At 41.5% G+C, this 24353-nt stretch overlaps 1 protein-coding gene across 4 annotated transcripts in view; it reads left to right on the forward strand.

Annotated features, from left to right (window-relative positions):
- trmt61a (tRNA methyltransferase 61A) overlaps window positions 1-24353 on the forward strand; it is an 80299-nt gene that overhangs the window by 11400 nt on the left and 44546 nt on the right. For 3 of the 4 annotated variants that reach the window (XM_062968540.1, XM_008115729.3, XM_008115728.2), the window contains exon 2: window positions 14584-14948. In XM_062968540.1, coding sequence (XP_062824610.1) covers window positions 14618-14948 — 331 coding nt within the window. In that variant the 5' untranslated portion in view covers window positions 14584-14617. Of the gene's footprint in view, window positions 1-10700; window positions 10923-14583; window positions 14949-24353 lie in introns of those variants that run through there. The other variant, XM_003224053.4, reaches the window with a different exon arrangement.

Below are 24353 nucleotides of genomic sequence, written 5' to 3' on the forward strand. Positions count from 1 at the left end.
AAATAGTTCAGGAGAACCTAATTCAGTGCTTCTCATCCTATCTGATGTGGGGAAACTTGCTATTTTTTCAGTGTGCTAGGGGCCAGGTTCATATTTGTGCCCATCGACTAAAACTGTTCCTTTTTTCTTGGAAATTTGTCAGGGACCAGTAGCCAACTGACCCAGGGATGACCACCTTGGCAGACAAAACATTTGGGGAATCAACAGAAGAATGGTGTATAGCATGGGGAATTAAATTACAAGACCGATGTATTAAACTGAAACTCATTGTTTTGTATTTTTAAAAAATCCAGATGATTACTCTTATCTAGGAGTCTAGGTTGTAGGAGTCCTAGCAGACCAGAAGATGAATACAGTAGAGTCTCACTTATCCAACACTCGCTTATCCAATGTTCTGGATTATCCAACGCATTTTTGTAGTCAATGTTTTCAATACATCGTGATATTTTGGTGCTAAATTGATAAATACAGTAATTACTACATAGTATTACTGTGTACTGAACTATTTTTTCTGTCAAATTTGTTGTATAACATAATGTCTTGGCGTTTAATTTGTAAAATCATAACTTAATTTGATGTTTTATAGGCTTTTCCTTAATCTCTCCTTATTATCCAACATATTCACTTATCCAATGTTCTGCCGGCCCGTTTATGTTGGATAAGCGAGACTCTACTGTATGAGTGAACAATGTGATGTGGCAGCTAAAAACTCCCAATGCGATCTTAGGCTGCATCAATAGGTATATAGTGTCGAGATTGAGGGACATCATAGTCCCACTCTATTATGCCCTGATCAGACCTCACCTGGAATATTGTGTCCAGTTCTGAACACCACAATTCAAAAAGGATATTGATGAGCTGAAACATGTCCAAATGATCAAAAGTTTGGATACCAAGCCCTATGAGGAGAAACTTGGGGAGCTGGAAATGGTTAGCCAGGAGAAGAGGGGTCATAATAACCATATTTAAATATTTGAAAGGATGTCACATTGAAGACAGAGCAAACTTGTTTTCTGCTGTTCTAGAAATTAGAATATGGAGCAATGAATTCAAACTACAAGAAAAAGATTCCACCTAAATTTTAGGAAGAACTTCCTGAGGGTAAGAGTTGTTTGGCAGTGGAATACACTGCATTGGGTTGCATCAAAAAGGGTATAGTGCCTAAACTGAGGGAAGTCATGATGCCTCTCTATTCTGCTTTGGTTAAACTTCTTTACCTGGAATACTGTGTTCAGTTCTGGGCATCACAATTTAAAAGAAATATTGACAAGCTGCAAGGTGTCCAGAGGAGGGCAACTAAAATGATCAAAGGTCTGGAGACCATGAATCCCTATGAGGAGCATCTTAAAGCGCTGGGTGTGTTTAGCCTGCAGAAGAGAAGGCTGAGAGGAGAGATGGCAGCCACGTACAAATATCTGAAAGGATGTTATAAGGAGGAGGGAGCAGGCTTGTTTTATGCTGCCCTGAAAACTAGGACTCTGAGCAATAGGTTCAAATTACAGGAAAGGAGATTCCACCTGAACATTAGGAAGGACTTCCTCACTGTAAGAGTTATTCAACAGTGGAACTCTCTGCCTCGGAGTGTGGTGGAAGCTCCTTTTTTGGAAGCTTTTAAACAGAAGCTAGATGGCCATCTGTTGGGGGTGCTTAGATTGTGCTTTTCCTGCATGGCAGGGGGTTGGACTAGATGGCCCATGTAGTCTTTTCCAACTGTATTTATTCTATGATTCTAGGTGTGCTTTCATTGTCTCTTGCTGCACGACTCCAATCACCTTTTGAATATTTTTCCCAACACTTACCTTGTTTATTTATGACAGTAAGGAGAACAATGGTTCTTAAAGAAAGTCATGCATTACTTGGAATAATGCAATATTTACATTCTGGATGAAATGCCTGAGCAAGCCCTGCGATGTCTAAACTAATCATACCCCCCTGACGCTGTGTCCTTTCCGTGAACCTTTCAGTCGGATTCTTATGGAAAATGATTGCCTTTTACTCATAAATGAAAGAACAGAGGTTGCTTTCCTCAATGTGGAGACTATTAGTCTCTCAAAGCCTCTAGGCTTAGAAAATAATGTAATTAGTGGCATCCTTCTTACTCATATTTTGTAGGGAGAATATTACACTATTAAATTGGAGAAAGGAAAAATATTTTTCACTCAGCTTAAAAGATGTGAAACCGGAACAGTGATGCGGACATATTTCTTGACCCACCTCTGTTTGGTTAGGAAATGTCAAGTAATATGGGCCTCTGTGCATCTGAACATTTTCCTTATTCTTCCTAATTTGCAAAAGTTTATGTAGCCAACTTTGAAGGCTGCTGATAGGAACTCATAGGCATAACCAAATGCAGCCATTTACATTTCATTGCCTCTCTCCTGACATACAAAAACTGAGAAGATAGAGCATTTTCTGGCACAAATAAAGAGCCAGAGAAGATTACATCTAATTATTTTTTGCATATCAGAAATGCATCACAAGAGTAGCTGCAATTAAAATAGACATTTTAAAAGGGCATCTTGAATTGCCATTTTTTTCCCCCAGTCTCTGTCAGTCTGCCTTTAGCAGCAGGTTGAGAGACAGAAACAAATGGATTCAGACAATGAAGATGTATCACTTATTAGTTGCCATGAACGATCCTGTTACAAAGTCTGGTTAAAAAGCTAGCAACACTCTTACTTACCTTAAATCTGTACTGTTTTGCTGTCTGGAATAAATGCCAATTTATAAATAAAGGAATACTTCTACTGGATCAGACCAAATGCATTCTGGTTTCACAGTGACCAACTAAATGAAAAGGAAAAACCCAGTAAGAGCACAGAAGGGAATTACAGTAATTCCCTCCATGTTCGTGTTTTTGACTTCTGTGTATTTGGTTATTCATAGGTTAAAACTATCTCTAGGAATCTCTAGGTCTTCCAGTGTGATTCTGCTGTCAAAAAATTGATCCCCACCCCCAATAAACTCAACACAAGTTCCAAAGTCAATATAAATGTTATTATATATTTTTTACATTACAGTATGTGAAACTTTACCATGTCTAAACAGTACCATTTCCCTGGTCCACCGTAGACTTTATTTCCAGCAGTCCAGCCAGGAAACTACACATTCCAGAAGGGATTACTTAACCGACTTCTGATCAATCAGGAGAGGGCGTGAGGACTTTGAATGTCTGTCAAAGAGAATAAAATCTCTTGTACTCTATTGCATGATTATGTCTAATCTTTTTGAGACTCTATATCAGACATCCTTTCAGACCTGAAAGTAATAAACCTCTGTTCCTTTTGCCTTCAAACCCAACCCCCTTCCACACAGCTGAATAAAATCCCACACTATCTGTTCTGAACTGGAATATATCAGTGTGGACAAATAACCCAGTTTAAAGAAGATATTGTGGGATTTTCTGCCTTGATATTCTGGGTTATATGGCTCTGTGGAAGTTCCCCCAGTCTGTGTGTTGATCTGGTCAAGATAGAGGAATACAATGGGCGCTGGAGACTCCCAGCCCATTCCTTTGATGAATTTCAGCTTCAATTCCAGTCATCTTCCAACATAAGGTGACCATAGTTGTGCTGAAATACCTAGAAACTCCTAGAGAGGTATTCTCTATGTTTATAAAAAGCATCAATTCTTTTATCTGCAGCTTTTCACTTTTACAGGGGTCTTGAGCCCCTAACTCTGCAAATATGGAGGGCTGACAGTATAGCCATAGGTAAGGCAAAGGTTTCCCCTGATGTTAGGTCCAGTAATGTCTGACTCTGGGGGTTGGTGCTCATCTCCATTTCTAAGTGGAAGAGCCAGCATTGTCCGTAGACACCTCCAAGGTCATGTGGCTGGCATGACTGCATGGAGCGCTGTTACCTTTCCGCCGGAGCGGTACCTATTGATCTACTCACATTGTCATGTTTTCAAACTACTAGGTTGGCAGAAGCTGGAGTTAACAGCGGAAGCTCACTCCGCTCCCGGGATTTGAACCTGGGACCTTTCGGTCTGCAAGTTCAGCAGCTCAGTGCTTTAACACACTTCGCCACCGGGTCTCCTAGTATAGCTATAGCCTCAATTAAATTAGTGGCCTAGGGGATAAAAGCCTTGTGACTTAAAGGTTGGTTTGCTGACCTGAAGCCTCCCAGGTTCGAATCCCACCCGGGGAGAGCGCGGATGAGCTCCCTCTATCAGCTCCAGCTCCATGCGGGGACATGAGAGAAGCCTCCCATAAGGATGGTAAAACATCAAAACCTCCGGGCGTCCCCTGGGCAATGTCCTTGCAGATGGCCAATTCTCTAATTCCAGAAGCAACTCAGGTTGCTCCTGACACGAAAAAAAAAATTAGTAAACTCCTTTACGGTCATCTAAGCTGGCAGCTATCACACTGTGGCAGAGTAGCCATCTGCTGAGTGATGAAGATATCCTGTTGTTGTTATGTGCCTTCAGGTCATTTCAGAGTTATGGTGACCCTATCACTGGGTTTTCATGGCACAATCTGTCCAAAGAAGGTTTGTCCTGGTCTTTCCCTGAGGCTGAGTGTGACTTGCCCAAGTACTTATCCATCTTTTCCCAATAGATGCATCTCCATTGTAGAATTAATGCAGTTTGACAACACTTTCACTGCCATGGCTCAATGCTATGGAATCATGGGGATTTTGTCCAGAGAAGGGAAAAGACGTAAATTGACAACTCCTATGATTCCATAACATGGAGTTAAAGTGGTGCCAAACTGCATTAATTCTAGTGTAGATCAGGCATGGGCAAACATGGGCCCTCCAGGTGTTTTGGATTTCAACTCCCACAATTCCTAACAGCCTACCGGCTGTTAGGAATTGTGGGAGTTGAAGTCCAAAACACCTGGAGGGCCCAAGTTTGCCCATGCCTGTGTAAATGCACCCCTAGGAAAAGATGCTGTGATCAAATTATTACTTTGTTCAAAAGGGTGCAGAAATCCCTTCCGCGAAATCTTTTGCTGTTTCCCATATTCGATGTGATTCCCAGTTGACTAGTGGTTTGTAAACTATGTTCTGGCAGAGTTATGAAAGTCAGCACGAAAAAATTAATTCAGCATTTGGAAATGGAACACACTGGTTTAATTGACCGGGATGCTCAGTTTAACCACATTAAACCCCAGTATGAGAAAAGCATCTGATATGATTATCTGCCTTGTGTGTATTTTTTTTAAAGCAGTTTAATTTTCATTTGTTCCCAGCCTCATATATTGCATCATTAAAATGGGATTGTGATCTCCTGTTCCAAGGGATGAAGCAACAGGAGAGAAAAAATCAAGTGAAATCTTCCACCCTAAAAGGGACAGTATTAATATTTTTAGAGGGGGAATTATTTCTATACAGTAGAGTCTCACTTATCCAACATCAGCGGGCCGGCAGAATGTTGGATAATAAGGAGGGATTAAGGAGAAGCCTATTAAAACATCAAATTAGGTTGTGATTTTACAAATTAAGCACCAAAACAGCATGTTATACAACAAATTTGACAGAAAAAGTAGTTCAATAGGCAGTAATGCTATGTAGTAATTACTGTATTTACGAATTTAGCACCAAAATATCACGATGTATTGAAAACATTGACTACAAAAATGTGTTGGATAATCCAGAATGTTGGATAAGCGACTGTTGGATAAGTGAGACTCTACTGTACTTCTTCCACATCTTCAATGCCTGGCTGCTTCCTATCTGGGGGAATCCTTTGTTGGGAGGTGTCAGCTGGCACTGATTGATTCATGCCTGGAATTCCTGTTATCTGAGTGTTGTTTTTTATTTACTGTCCTGATTTTAGAGTTTTTTAAATAGTGGTAGCCAGATTTTGTTCATTTTCATGGTTTCGTCCTTTCTGTTGAAATTGTCCACATGTTTGTGGATTTCAGTGGCTTCTCTGTGTAGCCTGACATGGTGGTTGTTGGAGTGCTCCAGCATTTCTGTGTTCTCCAATAATATGCTGTGTCCAGGTTGGTTCATCAAGTGTTCTTCTATGGTTGACTTCTCTGGTTGAGTTAGTCTGCAGTGCCTCTCATGTTCCTTGATTCGTATTTGGGCAATGCTGCATTTGGTGGTCCCTGTGTAGACTTGTCCACAGCTGCATGGTATACGGTAGACTCCTACAGAGGTCCCTCTTTCAGCAAAGGACAGAGCTCACAACTTCTAAGGATGCCTGCCATAAAGGTGGGTGAAACGTCAGGAGAGAGTGCTTCAGGAACATGGCCATACAGCCCGGAAAACTCACAGCAAGCCAATACTAATCATCATCACCATCAGATATTGCTCATCATTACAAGGCAGAGATACCTAGTTTCCTGAAAAAAGATGGAGGGTGGAATAGGAACATTGTAAATGAAGGAGGGGGGGACAATGTTCTATTTTTTAGAGAGAAAATGGGATTATAAATAAATATAATATAATAATTATTATAATTATAAAACTAATACATACCCATGAGTATTATTATTATTAATATCAATATTATTATTAAGAACAGGTTGGGCTTGTTTCTTAGACATCAATTTTGGCTAAGAAACATTTTGACCAAAATTAAGAAACTCCAATTAGTGGGTTGGAATAAATTAATAGCTGCACAACAGTTACTGTTTGTACAGCTAGGAGCATTTACTAAATTACTGAAATTAGTATGATTTACAATGGAGGAGTCACTCACAGGAAAGTAACCAGACACTCAAAAAACTATTGAAGAAAATGTAAATACAGACCTAGTTTTACTGAGTGTAAGAGTTTTGTCTTGTTTTGCATACTAGCGGTGGGGGCTCTCTGGTGTTCTGGGGATTGCATCTAGACTGTAAAATTAATGCAGTTTGAAACCATTTTAACTGCCACAGCTCAATTCTATGGTGTCATGGGAGTTGTAGTTTTGAAAGGTCTTTAGCGTTCTCTGCCAAATAGGTCTGGTGCCTCACCAAACTGCAATTCTCTATTTCTAAGCTGAAGAGCCGACATTGTCCGTAGACACCTCCAAGATCATGTGGCCAGCATGACTGCATGGAGTGCCATTACCTTCCTGCTAAAATGGTACCTATTGATCTACTCACGTTTGCATGTTTTTGAACTGCTAGGTTGGCAGAAGCTGGGGATAGCAGCGGGAGCTCACTCCGCTCCCCGGATTCGAAGCGCCAACCTTTCAGTCAGCAAATTCAGCAGCTCAGCGGTTTAACCCGCTGTGCCACTGGGGGGCTTTGTAAATAATTAGTATCACAAAAATCAAACCCATAAATGTGGAAGACCATTAATGGCATGACATCATGAATAATAATAATAATAATAATAATAATAATAATAATAATAATAATAATAATAATAAACTTTAATTTTTAACCTGCCCTTTCTCTTCAGAGGGATTCAGGGTGGTTTCCAAAAACAAAAAAATGGCAAACATTCAATGCCAACATCCAAATCCCTTAGAAGTCTGCTCAAAGCAGTGGTTTTCAACCTGTGGGTACCCAGGTGTTTTAGCCTGCAACTCCCAAAAATCCCAGCCAGTTTACCAGCTGTTAGGATTTCTGGGAGTTGAAGGCCAAAACATCTGGGGACCCACAGGTTGAGAACCACTGCCTTAGAGGTATGGCCCATTAATCTCAAAGGGCTTATTGCTAGGTAAATGTTTGCATTTACATTCTATTACTGTTGCATATAATCTTTGCACCATGTATTTCAATATATGTATTTTAATGTGTTTTAATAATGTATTTTGTTGTATGGCGGTGTCATTTTACTGTGTTGTGCCCCGCCTCAAGGAGAGGCAGGTAACAATTACAATTTACTATCACTGGGTTGTTGTGTGTTTTTCAGGCTTTATGGCAATGTTCCAGAAGCATTCTCTCCCGACGTTTCTGGAACATGGCCATCCAGCCCAGAAAACACACAGCAACCCTGTGATTCCAGCCATGAAAGCCTTCGACAACACATTTTACTGTTATTCATCATGATCATCATTATTCAATAGGCCATGAAGGAGACCTGCCCCCCAAAGATCCCTTTCCTATGTGCATTTGGCAACAATCATGACAAATATTAAGTTACATGGTCTACCAGGTACAGTAGAGTCTCACTTATCAAAGCCTCGCTTATCCAAGCCATTTTTGTAGTCAATGTTTTCAATATATTGTGATATTTTGGTGCTAAATTCGTGAATACAATAATTACAACGTAACATTACTGCGTATTTGTTATGGTTGAGCCTTATGGCTCTGATTCTGGGAGACGTGGTCGTAAGACTCCTCGGGAGTCAGACACTCTCAAGGAGCGAGAAAGGAAGCGGCTGCGGGACTTATTTGCAGAACCATCTGACGAGGACTCCTTTGAGGGTTTTACTGAGAGAATGGAGGAAGAGATGGTTAGCTCAGAGGAGGATGACATGGAATGGACTCGTGTGAGGGAGGATTTGGGTGCCACCGGCAATGATAGTATGGAAGGCGATTGGGGACCTTCAGGATTAGACCCGTGGACAAGCTGGAGGGATGGAACGGGATCCACAGCTGGGGATGCTGTGGGGCGTAGTCAAAGGTGTTTCAGCTCTGATGAGGAGGATGATGATGAGGCACCTGGAATTAGGGTAACAGCTGATAGCGATGAGGAGTTGTAAACTGGCATAAAATGGGGTTTAGAATCTAGGGCTAATTGCGTTGGGCAAGGTAATCTGGACGAACGCTTGGGCTCTTGCTGGGAATTTCCTGAAGACGGGTGTGTTTCGTTTGCTGAATACGTAAGTTACCAAGGACACTGGGCATAGGCGGAGGGAGGAACTGTGTGGGCTTTTGTTGTGCAACCTGTGTTTAATCTTAATAGCTTGGACCTCCGTCGTCTTCTTGACGGACGCCAATTGTTTACTCTGGACTGACTGACTGACTGACTGACTGACTTCGACCTCGGACTATCCTTCCTGTGGCTATCGTTGGAACTGGTGAACTACAAACATCTGTACCTGGCTGTCGACCTTCGGACCGGATTGGGACCTCGCTGACCGCTGCTGCCCCTGATTGATGTGTTTGAACCCGGAGATTGTTTGCTGCGTGGAGGAGTAACTTCTTAGTTACTAAAACACAGCTTTTGGTAGCAGAGAAGTATCTGCTGCCAGTTATTTGTGTTTCTTTGAACCTTTGTTCACCAGCTTTTGTTTGTTTAAAGTCCCAGGCTGAAGTAAGCATTTTTGGTTTAACCCGGATTAAACTCCGGTTTAATCCGGTTTATCTTTTGAACGTTTTTTAGTATCTTTTCACTTCAAAGGCCAATGGTTACCTAGCCCTTGTCTTTTACGGGCGTTTTTGGTTCTGTAACTCCAATAAACTTTGTTGAATCTTATCTGGTGGCGTTCTGTCCTTGACAGTATTGAACTGCTTTTTCTGTCAAATTTGTTGTAAAACATGATGTTTTGGTGCTTAATTTGTAAAATCATAACCTAATTTGATGTTTAATATGTTTTTCCTTAATCTCTCCTTATTATCCAACATATTCGCTTATCCAAGCTTCTGCCGGCCCGTTTAGCTTGTATAAGTGAGACTCAGACATGACTGGACTTAACGTCAGGGGAAACCTTTACCTTTTAAGTGAGACTCTACTGTATTACTAATTGGAAGTTTTGAACTATCAATGATTTGGGATCTATCTAATAATAAAAAGAAATATTGCATGATTGTAACTGTAGTATTATGACCTTTATCCATAGCCATTTTGTTCCATTTCTTTTATAAATCCATTAGAGTTCAATCGTTCTTTCCATCCCCGAAAGTGTTCAATCTCAATGTGTTGTCGAAGGCTTTCATGGTCATACAGCCCGGAAAATGCACGACAACCTATTGAATCTCAGCTTGCAACTCCCCATATTGCAACTCCCTTTTTTGTCTACACCAGGGTTCCCCAAACTTTTTAAGCAGACGGCCGGTCTACAATCCTTCAGACTGTTGAGGGGCCAAATTATCATTTGAAAAAAAAATACAAATTCCTATGCATACTGCACATGTCTTATTTGTAGTGCAACAACAACAACAACGAAAGAATACAATATTTAAAAATGAAAACAATTTTAACCAACATAAACCTATCAGGATTTCAATGGAAAGTGTGGGCCTGCTACTGGCCAATGAGATAGTCAAGTTAATTAGGATTGTTGTTGTTGTGTGCCCTCAAGTCATTTCAGACTTTGACCGAGCCCAAGTCTAAAATTAATTTATTTACTGCATTTATTTACTACATTTATATCCCACCCTTCTCACCCAGAAGGGGACTCAGAGCAGCTGTATGTACATACAATATATTATATTATTAGCATGGCACAATATTAGCATTATATATTACTATATTGAACTATACCACTATACTATTATATAATATGTAATATATAACATATAATTAATATTATTATATGGTATTATTATTAGTATTATATTGTATAACATAATATTATTATCAATATTATATGTATATACAATATATTATATTATTAAAACTGATATAAAAATATTATATTATAAAACTGAGGGCGGGGGCCACGCAAATGACTTTGGAGGGCCGCATCTGGCCCCCGGGCCTTAGTTTGGGGACCTCTGATCTACACCATAGAATTAACGCAGTTTAAAACCACTTTAACTCCCATGGCTCAGTGCTATAGAATCCTGAGAGTTGTAGCTTGGAGAGTACTCTTTTGGCCAGGAGTTGTAGCCAGGAAGGTGAAGAGTAGATGCACCCAATGACAGCGCAGCCAAGAAAAAGATTGAGAGAGAATCAGCAGAGCTGGGAAAGAGGCTTTTGCAAACAGACTGAGATTTACAGACTCTGCTTTGCAAGGAGGGCGGGGAAAGGCAGAGACGCGTCATCAGGCTGCGACGGAGAAAGCGAAAGGAAGGGGAAGATCCACGTGCTGAGTCCTGGTCCAATGCACCTCCCTGGGAAGCTCATAGGAACCTGGAAGGAAAGGTAAGAAGTGGGAGAGGCTTGCAATATCTACTAGGCGGGGAGGAAGCCCATTGGACAGAATGGGATTTACCTTGCAGGATGCATTGCCTATGGGTGCAGCATCTACACTGCAGAATTAATGTGCTTTAATTGCCATATTTCAAGCCTATGGAAACTTAGGAGCTGTAGCCTTCTCTGCCAAAGGTCCCTCGCCAAACTACAGCCCTTATGATCCCATAGCATTGAGCCTTGGCAGCTAAAGTAGTGTCAAACTGCATTAATTCTCCAGTGTAGATGCACACCTAGGATTATGTTAGGAAAAGAGGCTTTTTTAAAACTTAGCAGGAAAGGGAATGTGGCATCTATAGGTCTGGGCAAACTCTGGCCCCTCCAGGTGTTTTGGACTTCAACTCCCACAATTGTGGGAGTTGAAGTCCAAAACACCTGCCAAAGAATGCTGATGTTTCAGTAAACTACAACTCCCAGGATTCAATTGAGCATTGGGCCATGGCATTGAAAGTGGTGTCAGACTGCATTAATTTCTACAGTGTAGATGTATCCTATGAAAATGCCCATTAGGCCATTGTATTGTATGATGGAAATGTCAGGCACATGTGGGTAACTTTTGGGCATCCCCGCTGCCTCTCTTTGAATATTGACTTTGGAAACAGGAAATTATTTCGCAATCAATGCATTTGCTATAATGGTTTTAGAAAAGCTTCTATAGAAATTTTGAAGTCGTTGCTTTTTTGGACTACAGTTCTCTCAACATGATCACCAGTCATGTTTGCTGGAGAATCCTGGGAGCTGAAATCCAACAAAATAACTTTTCCAAGCTCCAGTTTCATGAAATAGACTTTGTTTAATTACACTCTAGAGATGTTTTATGTTTCTTTAAGGAGACAGGAATTCACACATTTAACATTGAAGTTGATGGGAGGTCTAAACACTTTGTGTTTGTGTTTGTATGTTTGTGTATCCTTCTACACTCCTACATTACCAGCAGTTTGGTACCCTAAAACTCGTAGGTAAAATCCTCAAATATATGCATTTGTTTCTGTGCCAGAATTTTTTTTCTTACTTTATTTTTTGTAATTAAGACCCCTTCCACACAGCTATATAAAATCCCACGTTATCTGCTTTGAACTGGATTATATGGCAATGTGGACTCAGATAACCCAGTTCGAAGCAGATATTGTGGATTATCTGCTTTGATATTTTGGGTTATACGGGTGTGTGGAAGGGCCTTATGTGACTCAAAGTGGCACAGGAGCCAAGGCATCAAAAAAGTTGGCAGCATTATCACATTCTACTCTGATATCTAATTAAAAGACATTTTTGCTGTGTGGGAGTGTTCTTGATTTTCTACATTTTTCCCCTCTCTTTATTTGATTGATTACCATTCATATTTAAATGGCAAATGGAAGTTAATCAGAGTGCGGATTCACAGCACTAAATTAACTGTTTGGAATTAACTCCACTTGGCTCTGAATTACATTCTAATAGAGCTTGTGTCAGGAATGCAGAATCTTTTTTAAAAAAAAGGAAAAGTAGTCCTCTGCTTGCAATCAAAGTTTAGATTGATTGCAAGCATAATCCAAAGATTATTAAAATAAGATCTGAATCCTGAGTGGTATTTTATGTGTTTATGGACTGTTTTCTTGTTCGGGTTTTCAGAAAAGATTTTTCTCAAAACACTAGGTACTATAACTAAACTGCAATCATGAAATAAGTATAACAATTACAGCCTATAACTTCCAGGCAGACTTAATGGCTCTGCAAATATCCAGGGACATATCTAATTTGGTTTAAAATAGATTCAAATAGCAGGAAAAGAGATTCCACCAAAACATTAGAAAGAACTTCCTGATGGTAAAAAGCTGTTCAATAGTGGAAGATGCTACCTGGGAGCATATGGAATCTCCTTCTCTGGAGGGTTTTCAAATAGAGGCTGGATGGCCATCTATCAGGGGTGCTTTGATTGTGTGTTCGTGCATGATAGGGGGTTGGACTTGATGGCCCTTGAGGTCTCTTTCAATCCTATGATCCTGAGGATCAATATGTCTCACTCTGCTAGGAGATAATGTGATGAAAGGTGCAGTTGCTCTCATAACTTGGTGATAGCTTCCCATGGAAAACTGAATGACCAGTGTGCCCCTCTGTAAACTGCAAATCCCAGGGTTCTATAAAATGCAATAAGTCATTGAAAATGAAATCATCGCACCATAATTGTGTAGTGTGAAAGGACCCGAAATCCATCGCATCTCTTCTTACGTTCTCAAGCTTCCCCATTCCTCCCAACTACAGACGACATCCCTATGGTGTTTGCTTTTTTGTCTGTACCTCTGTTCAGAAGATTTCACCTCACTTCCTGTCTCTGTGATAATTGGATTTCAAAAAACTTGGCATGTTGTGGAAACAAGGATTGGTGCTAAAGTTTCACTGGAGACACCTTTTCCACATGATAACCCTTCCAGGAGTGGATTCCCTTCCGAGGGATAGATTTCTCCCACTTCTTGTTGTCTCATCCCTATTCTTAACTATGAGTTGTTTGTAAGTCAGATGTTTGTAACTTTGTACAAAGAACTGGATTTTGGGTTCATTTAGATCTGCATCCGGAAATAGCGTTGACTTTCCCCAGATGATATATTTGTAGTCCAAGTGCTGTCTGCTGTGTCTGCCCAGTGACAAAATGCAGGTGAACAACTGAGCTCTCTAAAACTAAGAGCTCTCTAAGACTCTAAAACTACATAGAAAATAGACTCCTTGTGAATTGTTTTTTTGATAATGCTGTAAAATGCCTCTTTCGATATGTAAGCCCATAAGTGGTGAGTGGTTTAAATTTGAGTGGTAAGTGCTGAGAACCAGAACTAGGTCACAGAACAGAAGGCTTTCATTATTTTTTGGTAGTTTGCAGTAAAGGTGAACATGAGCAAAAGCAGCTGTTATTTAGGTGCTTCATTATTTTGTCTTTCTTCCATCATGGAATTCAAAATAATATATGTTGTGACCACTATATCCCCAAAACTAGTAACTCTGGTATCATATATCCATGTATGACAAAATGTGCCCTCCAGGCATTTTTAGGGATGTATCTACACTGCAGAATTAATGTGGTTTGACACCACTTAAATTGCCATGACTCATTGCTATGGAATCCTGGGAGCTGTAGTTTGGTGAGGCACCAGCATTCTTGGGCAAAGAAGTCTACAGACCTTATAAAACTCGGCTCCTGGATTCCATAGCACTGGGCTACAACTCTGGAGGCCGAGATTCAAACTAAAAACTCACGAGTATTTTTGGGAACGTCACACTCTCTCAGCCTCAGAGGAAGGCAGCAGCAAACTACTTCTTGATCAAATTGTGTCAAGAAATCTCCATGATAGGTTTGCCTTAGGGTTGCCATAAGCTAGAACCATTTGAAGGCACCCAACCACAATCCCCAAGACATGAATGGGGAATATGTAGTCCTCCATTTGCTGTTGGACTGTAGACCTCATCAGATGTCCTCATTGATTAAGATAAGACCGATGAATGCTCTAGTCCAATAAGATCTACAGAAATGCATGATTTTCTGTGAGATTAAAGATGAGCAGAAGTGATATGAGTCAATGTTTTCAGTAGAAAGAACATCCTAGAAAGATGAATGTTGTTTCTAAAGCATGTCCTCCTTTGTCTTTAGCCTCAACTAATTCATCCACTGCAAGATTATTGCAATGAGTTTTATTGAATATGGAGACACAATCAAAGAAGGGGACACAGCCGTTGTCTTCTTGGGCCATGAGTCCATGTTTCCGGTGAAGGTACAGAACGGTGGCAAAACGCAGACCAAGTATGGTGTCATAAGGCACTCAACGGACCTCATTGGCAAACCGTATGGCTCCAAGGTGACCTGCAGCAAAGGAGGATGGGTCTATATTCTTCACCCAACCCCTGAGCTATGGACTCTCAATCTCCCCCATCGGACTCAGATTCTGTATTCGACAGACATCTCTCTCATCACCATGATGCTGGAGCTGAAGCCGGGATCCATTGTGTGCGAATCAGGTAATGAATGTTTTGGGGTTTGTTTGTTTTTTGGGTTTTTGTTTTTTGTTGTAAGGCTGTTATGAAACAGGTTGAACATCCTGTATCTGGAGTTCCAAAATCCAAAGTACTCCAAAATCTGAAATTGTCCACAGTAACGGAAAGTTTGACAGCTTTGTTTTCTGATAAGTCAATGTACACAAATCTTGTTTCGTGCACAAAATAATTAAAATATTATGTATCAAATGGCCTTCCAGCAATTTGTATAAGTCAGTGGTTCTCAACCTTTGGTCCTCCAGTTTTGGAAGTTTTGGGCTTCATCTCCCACAATCCCCATCAGCTGGGATTTCTGGGAGAAGTCCAAAATACCTGGAGGACCAAAGGTTGGGAACCACTGGTATAAGGTGTCAGTGGTCCCCTCTGGCAGTATAGATGGGCCTGTGAAACATAAATGAACTTCAGGTGTGTACTAACAGTTTTAAGGTTCACCTAGCCCCAGGAATAATGTGAAAACCAGATTTATTGAAATATATGGATATCCAGTCTTATTAAGTTTCAGTTTCTCTTCCACCTTTCTCCTGCCATGGGATCCAAGGCATCTAAGAAAAACTAATTCTAGGCATGAGCCTAGATACTGTTTTGAGTTCCATCTAGATTAGACCCATTGTATCAATGAAACTTATAGAAGTGCTGACTTTTCTAGTTTCATTGGACTCTGATTGAGACTAAGAATTGGATTTAGTCCTGAGTCATTGGCAGGCCTGTTCTGGGAGGGATTTTCATAACTGGGGAGATGGACATACCTTTCCACATTCTTGCTGTTCCAAGTGCTGCTGTCCCAGCTCAGCCACTTGTTTACTGGCTCAGTGATAGAAGCTAATGTCTTTGGCTGTTGAATAAAAGCAAGATTGTTATGATTACGTAAGTTTTGGCAGCCTTTTGGCACGGCCCAGTCTTTCTTGGACTGCTGAAATGCCATCTGTCATCCTGTTTCCTTATTCAGCAGGATGTTTCTCCCCCTCTGTGTGGGAAATTTGTATTCCTGGTATACAATTCAGCCACTGAATAAATTTCGATGCTCTGAACTCAGAAATAGAGAATACGGTGAAATATTGTCATGCTGCAGTCCCATTAGCCACAAAAGATTATGAAAGAGATTGGTTTGGAAATTCAAAATGGTGGTTTCAATCTCAGATGTTTGTAAATACTTTTTTTGGTAGCTTGTAGTAAATACGATAGCCCTATGTAACACAGTTTTTGTTCCTGGGTTATAAATGTCATTTCCCAGTTGGTTCTATCATAAAAACATGGAAAGACTTTATTAAACTCCAAAAACTTTGATTTTGTGGGACATCCTGCAGCACATTTTGTATAGTTTTTTTAATAAATAGCTCATAGAGTCTCAAGAAATTCAACATAGTTTGTGGCAGCCACAAACACAAAGTTTCTGGAGTATAACAACTACTTTCAAAGTACCGCACAATTAAACAGGAAATTACACTTTCAAACCAGGAACAAAAAGTGTTTCAAATTTTGTTACATAGAGATAAAGAAAGAAATATTTGTGAATGGGATAAATTGGTTTCTTGTTTTCTGCTGGCCCAGAAATTACTCAGTATGTAGGATAATAAGATCTTAGTGTAAACCTATATATTTGATTTTGTTTGTGGAATAGTATAGATTTTCATTTAAACTTGTATATTTGGCTTTCCAGAAGAGGCTTGGTTAATCAGTTAGTTACAAATTTAACTGTGCAAAAATTTTGTTGTCTCTCCCTTTGTCTAAAATGTACAGGATTATTCTGTAATATTATATCTCACTCTTTTTTTTAAAAAAAAAAACAATGACTAGTAATACAAAATAACCAAATCTAAACCATAAAAAACATAAATTTTAATTACATTGTGTAACAAAATTTGAAATAGCCCAAAAGATTTAACATTCTTAAATAAAAGTCAAATATTTTTTAAAAAATTATTATTAGTGTTTGGCTTTCCCAAAAGTCATCTTGGACTTTATTTACCAAAATACGCTCCTGCTTTCTTCACAGCATCTTCATTTCAACCATATAATTTGGTGATGAGGCAAGAGGAACATTTTGTGATTCCTCTTGTAAAATGGTTGGGAATTGGAAACCTTTGCCATCTATATTGTCCATCATATAGAGATCTACCAGTAGTAACTTCTTTCTGCTCATTCTTGTATTTTATTAGTGACAAAGATATTTTTAAATACATGCCAATTAGAGTAAGGCAGTTTTGTAAGCAAATCTCATTGTGTTTGTGCCAGGAACTCAGGGTGTTGAATCTGACTGAATGATGAAACTAATAGTCAACATGATGAGTGTATTTCGTTGCGTCTTCTAGAACTTGTATTTTAATATTGTACTGCTCAGACTTGTTTTACTTACAGGTGCTTTTAATGTTGTAAGTTGCTCAGCAGCATACATATTGTGAGGTAGATGCAGGCAATTTGCTAGGTGCAAAGAACATTATTGGAAGTACTCGCACAATATGTGAGAAGTGTCTCATTTGCACATTTTTCAGTTGGATGTAGTATAATGCTCCTAATTATTTTGCATTTGTGATGAATGCCAAGCTACAGCTGGAAGGCATGAGATTGTTATTTTGTCTTGGCAAGTTGTTAACATTCTTTAAAGGAAACCCCTCACACATTTTGAGATGGTCACAGGAATTGTGGCTTTGGGATGGCCAAAAGGAAGGGGTCCCTGTACTTTTTGTAGTTATATAGAGTAGAAAATTTCAGTTTAACAAATGAATGTCGGTGAAATGTCTTCTTCCTCAGTAGTGAGTCTCCCAGATGTTTTCGACTTGACTTACAAAATCCCTTCCTATAGGCTGAAGTTTGTGGGAGTTGAAGTCCTGAACACTTGGAAGACAGCAATTGAGAATCAGAACCAGAACTGAAAGTATAAGTGATCTGTCTTCTTTTTGCCTCTGGTTACCTTGCACAAGGTGAATCCCATGTTTAGATTAGGATAAGAGTTATTGGTCGTGGCACTGTTCCATGAACCATTGAGCAACAACAAGCAGAAGATGTTACATGAGATACAGAGTCCTGTCCTAGCATGCGTCTTGAGAGCTTGAGAAAGGCCTTGTATAAGAGGGCCTTGACCACATAAGAGAGCAAAGATTTTACATTTTGAAAAGCTCTTTTTCATGAAGTCCTTGGGCTGAACCTAGACCTTCTGAAAGGGAAAAGGTTCAGATGTGGAGCTCCCAGAAGGCCATGTCTCTTTATTTAGGTGGCTTCCAGGTTTTGTTCATCTTCCTACATTCTAAAATACTGAAATACAATAGAGTCTCACTTATCCAACATAAACGGGCTGGCAGAACATTGGATAAGCGAATATGTTGGATAATAAGGAGGGATTAAGGAAAAGCCTATTAAACATCAAATTAGGTTATGATTTTACAAATTAAGCACCAAAACATCATGTTATACAACAAATTTGACAGAAAAAGTAGTTCAATATGCAGTAATGCTATGTAGTAATTACTGTATTTACGAATTTAGCACCAAAATATCATGATATATTGAAAACATTGACTACAGAAATGCGTTGGATAATCCAGAATGTTGGATAAGTGAGAGACTACTGTACATATTCTTAGTTATTACTGGCAACAAAAGCTCTAAGCCAGGGGTCCCCAAACTAAGGCCCGGGGGCCAGATGCGGCCCATCAAAGCTATTTATCCGGCCCCCACGGCACAAGGGCAGAAGGGGGTTGGACTAAATGACCCAAGGGATCTCTTCTTCTCTTACAACCCTTATTATTATTATTATTATTGACACAACAACATTGTATGACACAGCAAACAAGATAGATATGCTGGATTTCGTATAACAAAATCACAAGTCGAACACTTCCCAAGTGTCTAGGACTATATGATGCAATTATTATTATTATTATTATTATTATTATTATTATTATTATTAACATTGAGGCTGGGTGGCCATCTGTCAGGGGTGCTTTGCTTGTGCTTTTGGTGCACAGAGGCAGAAGGGGGTTGGACTAAATGGCCCAAGGGGTCTCTTCCAACCCTCTTTATTATTATTATTATTATTATTATTATTATTAATTATTATTATTAACATTGAGGCTGGGTGGCTTTGCTTGTGCCTTCGGTGTTATGATTGAGCCTCATGGCTCTGTTACTGACAGACGTGGGCGTAAGACTCCTCGAGAGTCAGATACTCTCGAGGAGCGAGAAAGAAAAAGACTGCGAGACATTTTTGCAGCACCATCTGACGAAGAGTCTTTTGAGGGGTTTACGGAGAGAATGGAGGAGGGGCTGGTTAGCTCGGAGGAGGATGAGATGGATTGGACTCGGGTAAGGGAGGAATTGGGTGCCACTGGTCATGATGGGATAGAAGATGAATGGGGACCTTCAGGATTAGACCCATGGCTTAGCTGGAGGGATGGGACGGGATCCACAGCTGGAGATGCTGTGGGGCGTAGTCAGAGGTGTTCCAGCTCTGATGAGGAAAGTGATGAGGAAACGCCCGGGTTAAGGAGGACAGCTGACAGTGATGAGGATTTGTAACTGGCATAAAATGGGGCTTGGGAGCAATTGCAAATTGCGTTGGGCAAGGTAATCTGGACGAACGCTTGGGATCTGTGTGGGACGCTTTCCTGAAGACTGGTGTGTTTTCCTGTGCTGAGACCTTGACCTTCCGTCGTCTTCTTGACGGACGCCATCTCCTGTTTTGAAAACTCGGACTGAACTGACCACGGCTTGTCTTCCCCCCTTCTTGGACTTGGAATCTACAAACGTCTGCTTCTGGCTTTGAACTACGGAAAGGAACTGGGTCTACTCTACTGCTACAATCCTTGGCTGATCTGTTCGTGTTGGAAATCCTGTCTGCTGTGTGTGTGGGAGCGACGCAAGTTACTCTAAGCACAGTGTTGGCAGCAGAGAGGAATCTGCTGCCAATTAGTTGCATTCTTTTGTATCTTTTGTTCCTCGGCTTTTGTTTTGTTTATCCCCAGGCTGAAGCAAGCAGTTTGTTTTTACCCGGATTAAACTCCGGTTTAATCCGGTTTATCTTTTGAACGTTTTTCCTTGCCCCTTTTTGCTCCTAAAGGCTAATACTGTGATGACTCATGGGCCTTGTAGTCCTGCTCATGACATTGTAATGCCTGATGAAGAAGAAAACTTGGGTTTTTTACCTTCCCAGTCAGAACTGGAATCTTCTCAGCCAGATCTTTCCCAGGCAGATCTGGGAACCTTGCACCTGCAAGAAAGTTGTGTCCCAGAAGTATGTCAAACAAACCCTGAGCCTACATCTCCCGTGTTCTCTCGCCATGAGTTTTGTAAACAACAGAGGGGTTTGGAAGCAGCTTCGCGCAGGAGTGCGAGAATAGCAGCTAAGAATGTACCCAATTAAGTCTGCTTTTCGTGAGAATCTTTAAGGAGTCAAACATCTGGTCTCAGAGTTTAACTTTCGTTTCTGGTTCCCAGAGAGCTGCTTCTGCGGGAAAGTTAGACTCTATATAGGTGTTTTACCCGCGTAGTAACTTCGCGGAGTCAATTCGTCAGCCTCCGGAGCGAGTTGTGTCTGGACAGCGCGCTCCGATTCAAGCCTCATTCCTGCTCAAGCCTTGCCTTGTTTCCAGCCTTCGCTCCTGTTTCCCAGCCTTTGTTTACCTACGGATCTTGCCTTGTTTCCCAGGACTAAACCTTGCCTTGTTTCACGGATTTTACCAAGTTATTCCACGGACCTTGTTCTTGTTCCTCGTTACTTTGTTCCACGTTTCAAGCCTTGTTTCAAGTATCAAGTTATTTCCTAGCCTTGCTCAAGTTCATGGACTAAAGGACCTTGTCATCTCCCCTCACTTTGCCTGGCAAAGTGAGTGTTTCGGTTATTGGATTACAACTTTGGACCTTAATATTTCATATTGGACATTATTTCTTTGGACTAATTTTGACCTTTCCTGAAAGGTCTGCTTCTGGACTAACTTTTACATTTGCTTTTACTAACTTTATATATTTCCTTAATAAAGTTATTAGATAGAATCTGGCCTCTGCGTATGGTTATTGGTGCTCTGTAGCCTGGGTCGTGACAAATACTGCCTGGCCCTTGTATTTTACGGGCATTTTTGAGTTCTGTAATCCAATAAACTCTGTTATCTTGAACCTTGTGGCGTTCTGTCCTTGACAGATTGCCCAACGCCCATAAAAAGTTTATTGCAGCAATAAACCCGTCAGGAAGACGATGGAGGAGTTAAGGGCCAAATTTGACCAATTGCAAACGGCTTTTACCGTCAGCCAAGCAGCTCATGCTGTGAAAGGACATGTTTTGACTCCTGAACGCTTTGACGGAACCAGGTGCAAGTTGCCAACCTTTTTGGCACAAGTGGAGCTTTATTTTTCCCAGCTCAGTGCTCATGCTTTTCCTACAGACACTAGCAAGGTGGCATTTATTTTGAGTTTGTTGACCGGTCCCGCAGGACAATGGGCCACTAATTTAATTTTGGGAAATGACCCAGTCAAGGACAATTTGAATAATTTCAAACAGTTATTAACTGACACTTTTGGGGATCCTCTCCGCACGGAGAATGCTGGGTGGGCTCTGTATCGGTTGAAACAGGGAAAGGGGACTGTTTTGGATTACTTAAATAAGTTTAACCTGTATCGCCACCAGCTGGATTGGGGGGAAAATGCATTCATGCTTTTATTTACTGCCGGGTTAAGTGATATGCTCCAGGATGAATTAGCACGCTTGGAGCCGGCTGAAAATTGGGACGCCTTAGTAGCTAAGGTGCTGCGTTTAGACGCAAGGTTCGAGGCTCGTAAACACTCGAAAGCAATGTGTGCGCCACCCATGCATATTACCAGGGCACCTGTGGTGATGGGGGAAGAGCCTATGGAGCTTGGGGTCTTTAAAAAGCTGTCTACAGAGGAAAAGAGCCGTAGGAGGCAGCTGGGGTTGTGTTTGTACTGTGGGAATGCGGGGCATTTTGCCAAAAACTGTAATGTGAAACCTTCTCAGCTTTCGGGAAAAGGCCAGCCCTAGTGCGACGTGAGTCCAACGCACTAGGGCTCCTCAAGCAGTCAACTGAGGGGAGGAAGCATGTTTTCGTACCCATTACATTATCTGTTGGGGGAAGGGAACTTGTTTCTACTTTGGCACTGCTGGACTCAGGGGCTACGGTCTCTTATGTAGATATTGAGTTTGCTAAGAAGCATGGCATTCCTAGAGTGCGCAAGGCATGCGACGTGTGGGTGGAAGGAGCAGATGGGAGACTGCTGGAGACTGGGGTGGTTAACCATGAAACCTCAGCAGTAATGTGGGAGGTGCAGGGAGTAACGGGAACGTTTGTGTGGGATATTACGAGCTTGCCTAGATATGATGTGATCCTGGGGATGGATTGGCTAGCTGTAGTAAACCCACAAGTAGATTGGGCGACACGTAAAGTGACCTTAAAGAGGCAGGATTGTTGCACTCTGAATGTTACTCAATCTGATATGGAGGGAGTGCCTGCTGAGTATGGGGAGTTCTCTGATGTATTTTGTAAAAGAGAAGCGGACAAATTACCACCGCATAGGCCATATGATTGCGCCATCAAGTTAGCAGAAGGTGCGAAATTGCCAGCAGGAAGGCTGTATGCCTTGACTGTACCGGAAAGGCAAGCTTTGAGGGAGTTTCTAGATGAAAATTTAGCCAAGGGGTTTATTCGCCCATCTAGCTCTCCAACTGCGGCACCAGTATTCTTTGTAGCCAAAAAGACTGGGGAACTTAGGCTGGTCTGCGACTATCGGATCCTAAACAAGTACACCATTCGGGATAGGTACCCGCTACCTTTAATCTCGGAACTATTGTCAAGGGTGCAAGGGGCTAAGGTTTTTACCAAGCTTGACCTGCGGGGGGCATATAACTTAATCCGTATACGGGAAGGGGATGAATGGAAGACGGCATTTAACACGTGTTTCGGATGCCACGAGTTCCGAGTCATGCCTTTCGGACTTTGCAACGCTCCTGCGGTCTTCCAGAGGTTCATGAACGATGTGTTCAGGGACCTAATTGACCAATTTTTAGTGATTTATTTGGATGATATCTTGATTTTTTCTAAGGACGAGAAAGAACATCGTCAACATGTCAAGCAGGTTCTGCACCGTCTGCGGGCTAATGGGCTTTTCGCCAAGGCTTCCAAGTGCGTCTTTCATGTGCCTGAAGTGGAGTTCCTAGGTCATGTAGTGTCAGGTAGGGAACTTAAAATGGATCCACATAAGGTCGACGCCGTTAACTCATGGCAGGAGCTAAAGACTAAGAAGGATGTACAAAGGTTCTTAGGTTTCGCTAATTACTACCGGGAGTTTATTCCGAATTTTGCAAAGCTCACGGTACCTTTGACGCAGCTCCTGCGTAAGAAACAGCCATTTGTGTGGGGGCGGGAAGCTCACGATGCGTTTCTACAACTTAAGTCTAGTTTTCAATCGGACAACATACTAACACATCCTGATGTTGACAAACCGTTCGTGGTAGAAGCGGACGCTTCTAGCTACGCGTTGGGGGCTGTATTGTCTCAGAAGGATTCCTCAGGGACCTTGCGTCCCTGTGGATTTTACTCGCGGCAACTAACACCCTTCGAGCAGAACTATACCATATGGGAGAAGGAGTTGTTGGCGATTAAGGTGGCGTTTGAGGTGTGGCGGCACTGGCTTGAAGGGGCACGGCACCAGATCGTGGTCAGATCTGATCACAAGAATTTAGAGCACTTACAAACAGCAAAGAAGTTAAACCAGCGTCAAATCCGATGGGCTTTGTTTTTCTCCAGGTTTAACTTCAAGGTGCAGTTCGTGGAGGGGAAGGCAAACTTGCGGGCCGATGCTTTATCCCGCAAGCCGGAGTTTAAGACCAATGAGCAGGTAGTATGTCAGACCATCTTGCCTACTGCCTCTCTATGTGTTGTAGATAATGAGCTTGGGTTACATGACCAGATCCTTGAGGCTCAGAGGGATGATGTGTGGACTCAGGAGCAACTGATGCTGCTATCAGCAGGTAACCGTACAATACTGCCGCATCTACAAGATCAAGACGGAATATTGGTACGCAGGGGGCAGGTCTACGTACCAGTGGGGGCCCTCAGGTTGGAGGTGATTAGAGCCCACCATGACGAACCCATGGCTGGGCACTTTGGCAGGTTCAAGACCGTACAGCTTATCACCAGGAGCTACTGGTGGCCAAAGATGCGGCAAGACATTCTGCGCTTTTGTGACAGCTGCGCTGTTTGCCAGCAGAGTAAGACGCCTGTTGGGCGCCCTAGAGGGTTGCTGTCGTCTCTACCTGTTCCGGAGAGGCCATGGCAAATCATTTCCATGGATTTTATTTCAGATTTGCCTAAGTCTGGGGGTTATACTTGTATTTGGGTGGTGGTGGATTTATTTAGCAAACTGGCT

This window comes from Anolis carolinensis, chromosome 1 (assembly GCF_035594765.1).
Source record: "Anolis carolinensis isolate JA03-04 chromosome 1, rAnoCar3.1.pri, whole genome shotgun sequence".
NCBI classification, from domain to species: domain Eukaryota; kingdom Metazoa; phylum Chordata; class Lepidosauria; order Squamata; family Dactyloidae; genus Anolis; species Anolis carolinensis.